The sequence below is a fragment of the Nelumbo nucifera genome, chromosome 4 (assembly GCF_055504915.1).
Source record: "Nelumbo nucifera cultivar China Antique chromosome 4, China Antique-T2T, whole genome shotgun sequence".
NCBI lineage: Eukaryota > Viridiplantae > Streptophyta > Magnoliopsida > Proteales > Nelumbonaceae > Nelumbo > Nelumbo nucifera.
In genome coordinates this window covers 40,175,310-40,183,960 of record NC_142652.1, presented here as the reverse complement: position 1 = coordinate 40,183,960, position 8,651 = coordinate 40,175,310, and the positions used below count along the sequence as shown (strand labels likewise).

The window sequence follows — 8,651 nt, the reverse complement described above, 5'->3', positions numbered from 1 at the left end:
ATAATCTGTTTGGTAAGAAGATAAATTTATCAATGCAAAATTAGCCCAATTTTACAATTTACATGAATTATTTTACACTTACATATTTGTATTCACACTTATTTGCATCATTTCCAAAAGCAGCCTAAATGTGTTACCTTACCTCACTACCAAATTCAAATGGTCTGACTCATTCAACCTGGAGGGGTCCGAACCCGTGAACCGTCACTCAATCAAAAAAAGCGGGTTGACCGCCGGATCTCGGGTCTTAAAACACTATTGGCCGTTGCGTAGTGCACAAACAAATTAGTGGAAACGTCGGTGACATTGCGCCGTAGGAGTTAGGACTTAAAAATCAAACGTATCTGGCAGTCCGTCTCTGTCTCTGTCTGAGTAAAAACACTAACTTCTCAATTAATACCACGTTTTAGGAGGCCCTGAACCCATTACAGACGCTGCACAGCAATTCTGCGCTTAGCTCTCTCCTCCTCTCGCTTTCTGCTTTTGTTCTTCTTCTCTCTTCTGGCTGCGGAAGAGGAGAGGAAATGAAGAAGGTAATGGCGTCTTCTCTCGTTGTTCTTCTACTGATCTTGTGTTCGGGGAGTCAAGTGAGATCGGATGCGTCTGATCATCGCTACAAGGCGGGAGATCCGGTGCCTCTTTACGCCAACAAGGTTGGTCCGTTTCATAACCCCAGGTGAATCGACCAATTCCTACTTTGTTGATGTTTCTAGGGTTATTGGAGCTGATTTGTGATGGCTGTGCGTTGATCGCTTTTTGATCCGTGTGGGTTTGGTTGTTGACTTTGTGGTGCTGGGATTTTTTGGGGACTTGTAGGGTTTTGGAGGATTTTGAGAGCTTGGGTTTGTTATTTTATTGGATGAATTTATGTTATTGGAATGCGTAAGGTAAACTGGTGTGTGGATGTTGAAATTGGATCTGGGTTTATTTGTGGGAGTTGATAATTCGAATTGGGATTTCGTGATAATGAGAGGTCTTTTGATTGATTGTAGACTTGTAGTCCATTTTTCTTTAGTTTGATATGAGCACAATTTGATCTGGTTTCTGATGGTTTTGTTCTTGATAATTGAGATGGCCTGATTTTGTTCTATTGTTACTTTCAGCGAAACGTATCGTTATTTTGATCTACCCTTCTGTTCGCCAGGTTTGCTTCTTGCTACGTGTTTTTTGGTATCCTTCTGTCTTCTTCAACTTACTTATATGGAATCTCATTTTATGTCTTGGGTTCCTATTGCAGGTCATGTGACCGAGAAAAAGGAAGCTCTTGGTGAAGTCTTGAATGGAGATCGTTTGGTCAGTGCACCTTACAAGCTTGACTTCCTTTCCGATAAAGACTCTGAACTTGTTTGCAGAAAGAAGCTGACAAAGGAAGAAGTTGCTCAATTCCGGAAAGCAGTTTCCAAGGATTACTACTTCCAAATGTACTATGATGATCTTCCAATCTGGGGTTTCATAGGGAAAGTTGACAAGGAAGGCAAGGCTGACCCAAGTGAATACAAATACTTCCTTTATAAGCATATTCATTTTGACATCCTTTACAACAAGGACCGTGTCATTGAGATTAATGTCCGGACGGACCCTAATGCATTGGTGGATCTCACTGAGGATAAGGAGGTTGATGTGGAGTTCTTTTACACTGTGAAATGGAAGGAAACCACCACTGCGTTTGAAAAGAGGATGGAGAAATACTCATCATCCTCCTCACTTCCCCATCACTTGGAAATCCACTGGTTCTCAATTATAAACTCATGTGTTACAGTTCTTCTCCTAACTGGGTTTCTTGCCACCATTCTCATGCGAGTCCTTAAGAATGACTTTGTCAAGTAAGAAACATTTTGAAGCTTTTAGTTCTGCATAAATATGTAAATATTATATTTTAGATGTGTGATATTCGTTTCTTGTTTGGTTCTTAATTCTTGCTTATGGTTTATAAGATATGCACATGATGAGGAGGCAGCTGACGACCAAGAAGAAACTGGATGGAAGTATATTCATGGTGATGTGTTCAGGTACCCAAAGCACAAGTCTTTGTTTGCTGCAGCCCTTGGTTCTGGAACGCAGCTTTTTACCCTGTAAGTGCCTTATCAGTCCTGTTTATTGGAAACCATGATATTTTATGATAGTTGTTTGTCATTAATTGTTTATTGATCACATTACTGTGTTTCGTTGTATCTTTTTGCCAGTACGGTGTTCATTTTCATTCTTGCGCTAGTTGGTGTATTTTATCCATACAACCGAGGAGCTCTGTTCACTGCACTTGTTGTTGTATATGCTCTTACATCAGGGATTGCAGGATATACTGCAACCTCTTTCTATTGTCAGCTTGAAGGAACAAATTGGGTATGCCCTCGTCGATAATTTCTAAGATGGGATTATTCATTTTGTAACATATTTCAGTCATATATTAGATCAATTTTTCTGATATTTTTGTCAAATTTTGAGATGTGACAGGTAAGGAATATGTTGTTGACAGGATGCCTTTTCTGTGGACCTCTATTCCTCACATTCTGCTTCCTTAATACTGTTGCGATTGCTTATAGTGCCACTGCAGCACTGCCATTCGGCACAATTGTGGTGATAGTTCTTATATGGACATTAGTAACATCACCTTTGCTTGTGTTGGGTGGAATTGCTGGTAAAAACAGTAAGTCCGAGTTCCAAGCACCTTGCCGCACCACAAAGTATCCCAGAGAGATTCCACCATTGCCTTGGTACCGAGGGGCTCTTCCTCAGATGGCGATGGCAGGGTTTTTGCCTTTCAGTGCTATCTACATCGAACTTTACTACATATTTGCTAGTGTCTGGGGTCACAGGATTTACACTATCTATAGCATCCTTTTTATTGTCTTCATTATTCTCCTGATTGTTACTGCCTTCATTACCGTAGCATTGACATACTTCCAACTTGCTGCGGAAGATCATGAATGGTGGTGGAGGTATGCAAACTTTCTTCGAGTTTTGGTTTTGTATATGTTTAAATTATACCATTCTGACATGCATTCATCAAGAAGGAATGCTTGTCAAGGAACTTCTAATTGCTGGTTTCAATGTATTAATGGTGCTTCTCATATTTTGAAATTTAAGGGTTCTACAAAGTACCGCATCATCATCCAAAATTTCAAAAGTTTTATTACAACATTGCTCATTGCAAGAAGTTATACCTTTTTTTTTTCACCTCTGTTATGTTGCATCTGCTCTTATTTCGTGGCAACTTTGTCAGTCATGATTCTATAATGAACCATTTCTTCAGTGTTAGTACATTTTGTTGGACCTACATACACCTTATCAGAAATTTTAGAAATGCAAATTGGTTTTGGTTGTTTCAATGCTTTATTGAGGTCCATTTGGAGATCAGATATTGAACACTAGCACTGCTATATTTGTTAGATCTGATTCTGTGCTTCTACTTAAACCTGTAAACCACATTACTGCCTATTTGAAATGCAGGAGGAATGAGACATATTGCATGTAGCTGTGTAGCTTTGGTATCTGCAACAAAATATATTTTTTTTCTTGAGGTTGTTCTTATGATATATGTGATTAAAACATGGTAAATTTGCCTGACTACAAATCAAAATGGAAGTTCTAACCTGTTCAAGTGTTTTCTTACAAATTAAAATGTTCAAGAAAATACATTAATATTGTTTAAATTAGAATTCTATTACAGTTAGATTAGAAATGGTTAATTCAAGTGATTGCTTGCAAAGTTGGTCTCCTTTAAAAAATTCATTAGGTCAGAGAATGGTAAAAAGTAGGGGTGATCATGGGCCAGGCCGGGCTTTGCACTTATGATAAGGGCTATAGCTTAGGCCCGGGCCCAGCCCGGCCCAGGGTTCTGGGCCTGAAACAGAAGCCCTAGCCCAAGTCTATACGCCTGATTCCGGGCTAATATCACTCATATATAAAACATTAAATATCTATATATTAAATGATGTAACATGCATATAAACTTATTTTATACATTATATAATATAAAATATTACATATAATATAAATTATACATGTCATGTTATAATATTTATATATAAAATATATAATATAATGTAAAATAACATGTATACATGTGTACATTATACACAAAATGTGTAAGTTTAAATATATGTGGGCTGGGCCGGGCTTGAAGTATTAAGCCCAAGCCTGGCCCTAAAATTTGCGGGCCTGATGTGGGTCCGGGCCCTGGCCGGGCCTGAACACAAAACCCAGGCCCAAGCTTGGAATTTCTGGGCCAGGCTTGTGTGGGCCAGGCCAGGCCGGGCCGGGCTGGAATGATCACCCCTAGTAAAAAGTGCTGTGTTTGCTAGAAGATTATTGCAATGGTAAATCAGTAATACCAATTTCAAGAAGAGTCAGGTGACAGTTGGTATCCATATTATTTTGGTGACTGCAATAAAGTCAATGTTATCAAATCAATAAATAATTGATTGTTCGTTAAGTTGTGCAAATTTTGTATATAGTGAATATTTATATCTTTGAAATGTCCACTAGATCCAGCTTCTGTAAGTTATAAATATGAACTAATTTCAAAGCAATAATTGCTAAAAATTTTTGACGACCAATTCAGACACCGGACTGCAGGGACTGGAAATTCATGGTCCAATGGAGATCAGATTACATGCCATGTTTATGACATATACACTCACATGAAATAGGAAAATTTTCACAAATGAAAGCAAAATGAGCATTTGTTGTGAAACAATCAATAAATTAGTGAGGTAATAATTCCAAGTGGGATGAAAGAAAGGAATTTATAGATTTATCCCTTTGATAACCAGCATTGTATGGTTATCTTTAGCATTTGCCTTTTGACATACGTTTTTCTCTGTCATTGGTGATGCTTCCATTAATACTTTTCTTTTTTTAATGTCCTCTTCCCTTTGTACAAGTCTAGCTATGCTTTGTTCAGTTTGTCTTATTTTTCTTTGAATTACTTCAAGCCATGGATTTGCTTGGCCATTTACATTTAATAGGGTAGACCAGTGTTTATAATCAGATTGTTGTGAAATGTAATCAGCTTGTTGCCAGTGCATATAGGAAATATTCTAATGGCATTTTAGATGGGGGAAAGAGTATCAGCAAAATTTTGTTTATTTTTAAAGAATAGTGGAAATTGCTTGCTTCCACCATTATGAACTCTCAATTTAGATGTGGCAAGCTGACTTCTTTTTGGATTTTAATTGGGAGTACAAAATTTCAGCTGTGGTAGCTAGTTCAAGCAATTTAAGGTTGATTTGCTGGGTCAAAGGGACCCAAGGTTCCATAGTTGTATGGGGCCTTCTTACCTTGGTAATATCTAGACATTTGGGACAACAGGAATAGAGGGACAAGTATGTCTTCTTCAAATTGGTGGGTTCTAGTATCAGAGCCCTTCTATTTGTGGACAGATATGGTCTTGTTTACAAATTGTGGCACTCTGAAATTCAGTGAAGCACAACCTTCGATCACCTCCTAATTTCACCACTCATATTATGGATGTATCATTTCTTTGTTGAACACTGTAGTGAATGATCTTCCATTGTCCTAATGCAAAAGCATCTGTTTATATTGCTGGTTGGAATGGTACTCCTGAAGTGCAACTCCATTTAGCATTTCTGCAGTGACTTGTTATTTGTATTTTTCAAAGTTGTCACCGTATCAACCGTTTTTGTTAGATATCAAATTCACATAACATATTTTTTCAAATCCATTTGTTTGATAATATGTGAAAATGCCGTGGAGGTTTTGCCTCTTTGGTTTTTAACTGCGGATTCTAAGGCTGATTATTCTGAGAATTGCCTTCAATAGTTTTTTTTTTTTTTTTTTTTTTTTCTTTTGATGAATAACTGCCTTTAATAGTTGCTTAGAACATCTAGTAATTGAGTCATTGTTAGTTAGCTGGGGCAAGGTTTGTTTAAGTTAGGTTTCTCGGTTCTATTTTTCTTTTTTCCTGTCTTAGATTGGTTTTATCTGCTGGGCCCATAGGGTGATATATATGCGTTGATTTGTCACAGGTCATTTCTCTGTGGAGGGTCAACAGGCTTATTTATCTATGGCTACTGTTTGTACTATTACTATGCACGATCAGATATGTCTGGTTTTATGCAAACCTCGTTCTTCTTTGGGTACATGGCTTGCATCTGCTATGGTTTCTTCCTCATGCTTGGGACTGTAGGTTTCCGTGCCTCGTTGCTTTTTGTACGTCATATATATCGGTCCATCAAGTGTGAATAGAGGGTTGGTCGACACCCGAGTCATCAGGTATGTTTCTTCCTCTTTCTATAGGCTCTGTTATAGGGAAGGTTATATGATTTTTGTTATAGGTAGACGGAGAGTACCTCTGATCTTAGAAAACAGAAGTTGGGTCTCTCTCAAGGTCATGTTTTCCCTAAATGGGTTGGAGATTTATGTAATGCTGTTACTAGAGGGAGTACGGCACATCACGAGTTGTTTGTATCGGGGGGTATCTGTTATCTGAGAAGACAATCTGGGGCAACTCGGCAGAAGATTGTATCATTAAAAATTTTCTTGTCATTTACAGTCCTTGGTTCATCCTTCAGAAAAGTCCCCCTTTCCTTTTTCTTCTGGATTTATTCAGAATAGAGCTTCCGAGATTAAAACCTTATATTTTGAATTTGCAGGCATCAACCTCAAGTTCGTATTTGGACAGGTTTAACACTGATAATTGAGTAATCACTTGTTACAACTCAACGATCTAGCAAGTATGGTTTGATTTTGATTTTTTTTTGGCGGGGGTGGGGTGGTATTAACAGAAATAAACCACTAACTTAATGTAGAACACGCCCCATAATGTATAAAAACCCAATCAATTTGTCTGTGTGGGATTATCAGAAAAAAGCTGAATTGCCAACTTAACCATGGCTCCATGGCTGATTCATTCATGAAAGTATGAAACTTGATGGAACCAGTGCTTCTGGCGGGTTTAAGTCTTGGCTCGGTCTGAAAGCAAAACCATCCTCATCCTGATTTCGATATGTAGAAGATAACAACGAAAATGGCCGAAGCTATTGAAGTATGCATTTATAGCTTATGAAACCAAAATAAATCTGTTTAATGTTTAAAATTACTAAGGTGGTGTTTGGATAGATTTTGTACTGTGTAGTTTAAAGTGACAAAGTTTTAAGGTAAAATATAATGGCCTCCCCATTAGTTTCATTTTTACAAACACCCCCCTCCCCCTGAACTTTAGAATTCAACATCTGGTTCAGACATTTCCTGCTAAAGCTAACAATATGTAAAATGGTCATCAGGAATTTGATAAATTGAAGGGTTAGCCATGAACCTTGTCATTGAAAGCTAGAGGTATGGTTTTCCCTCCACATCTGAGAATTGCACGAGCACCCCGCAGTTGGCAACAATGGTGCTATCTGCAGTGATGACACCCACTACACAACTGTGGACTTGACTTTTTCTGACGTCAATGTAGGGGGGCTTCCCGATATGTCCCTACCATGGTTCAGGGTGTAGATGGGCCTTAAACCAATTAAAAGAGAATTAAAAAAAAAAAAAAAGAGAAATGAGCCTTGATATAGGCCGCGACAGTATTGATATTTTATACGGAGTCACTACTTTCCTGCACGCGCATGCTCCAAGTTCCATCCTTTCAAAGCACTCCCCATCCATGATCTTCATCGCTCCTATTGTGCGGTTCTACCACTAACATTGGATTCTAACTCCTCCGACATTGACCCCTCTAAGAACACATACATCGCTCCTTACATAGTTCAGCCGCCTAGATCATGTTAATATTTTAGTAACAATATTTTATATTTCAAATAAAATCTCATTTAGAAATAAGAACCCCATGGCTGTCATACACAACAAAGAAATGCAGTGGTCGTCTGTTGCTGTTGGTAATCTCAGGCTGACGCCGGACAGGTGTTTAGTCATATATATAAGCAATCGTCCATCTCACGAAGTCGACCGCATAGTCGACGAAGTTCCTGCTTCCCAGCTTTCTGACAACAATAATGAAGAGGACGGAGATGGACGGTTAGACATTTCACCTGTTTCATTTCTTTTCCTCTTATCTGAATGACTGGATTTATCTCGTTGTTTCTCCTTATGACTTAAAACTGTCTGGTGAAGTTGACTTCGAACCGGGCACTATGGCGGCGTTGGCAAGTTTCCTTAGCTCCATTCGCCGGCAGTGAACTTCTTGGCAGTTTGTGGGGGAGCCATCGCTTCTCTTTCAGTCTCCCATCCTCTGTCTTTTAGTACATGATAGTGACAATTGAGCTTTATTTCACTGGTATCACCATAAGAAGTGGATTACTCAATGATGCAGGTCATGGTTCTTCAAAATTTGGTCCCTGTTATTGTTTTATAATACAGAGTTTGAACCCTAATTGATTTGTCTTTTCGACTAATGAACAGAGTAATGGCTTTACAAAGGAAATAGAAGAACACTCACCACTAGAAAATTTCCCAGAAAATGGAAATCATTCTTTGGCAAAGGGAATATTCCGAGCAATGGCACCGCTGCAAGTGTTTAGTGCTGTTAGGGTTTTAAATTCTTTTCTTTTGCTTAAAAAATAATGAAATCCAAATCATGAAAAAGTTGGTGGTGGAATGAGAGTTTGGCTTCAGTCCAGCCACGTTGCGTCTAGGCAACTTTCGCACATTTGGAGAACACACTATGTGTCTCCAAATCGTGT

At 38.5% G+C, this 8,651-nt stretch overlaps 1 protein-coding gene across 2 annotated transcripts; it reads left to right on the top strand.

The window, feature by feature from the left end:
• The first annotated feature begins 302 nt into the window (after positions 1-302).
• On the top strand, positions 303-6,684 carry LOC104611081 (transmembrane 9 superfamily member 3). Of its 2 annotated transcripts, XM_088903523.1 has the most exons (8): positions 303-676; positions 1,104-1,144; positions 1,238-1,823; positions 1,935-2,072; positions 2,184-2,340; positions 2,452-2,936; positions 5,988-6,234; positions 6,615-6,684. In XM_088903523.1, exons 1-7 carry the CDS (start codon positions 525-527, stop codon positions 6,205-6,207), a joined length of 1,779 nt encoding a protein of 592 aa, XP_088759649.1. In that variant the 5' UTR covers positions 303-524; the 3' UTR covers positions 6,208-6,234; positions 6,615-6,684. The 2 variants fall into 2 exon arrangements, with proteins under 2 accessions (XP_088759649.1, XP_010276303.1); XM_010278001.3 differs by lacking the exon at positions 6,615-6,684 and having other exon boundaries at positions 5,988-6,537.
• The last annotated feature ends 1,967 nt before the right edge of the window (positions 6,685-8,651 follow it).

What these genes read in the sequence shown, in the direction of transcription:
- LOC104611081 (XM_088903523.1), top strand. Translation starts at nt 525, where the DNA reads ATGAAGAAGGTAATGGCGTCTTCTCTCGTTGTTCTTCTACTGATCTTG. An exon ending in GGTCCGTTTCATAACCCCAG is followed by an intron (nt 677 to 1,103) that starts GTGAATCGACCA and finishes TGTTACTTTCAG; the next exon opens with CGAAACGTATCGTTATTTTG. An exon ending in AGCTTGAAGGAACAAATTGG is followed by an intron (nt 2,341 to 2,451) that starts GTATGCCCTCGT and finishes GAGATGTGACAG; the next exon opens with GTAAGGAATATGTTGTTGAC.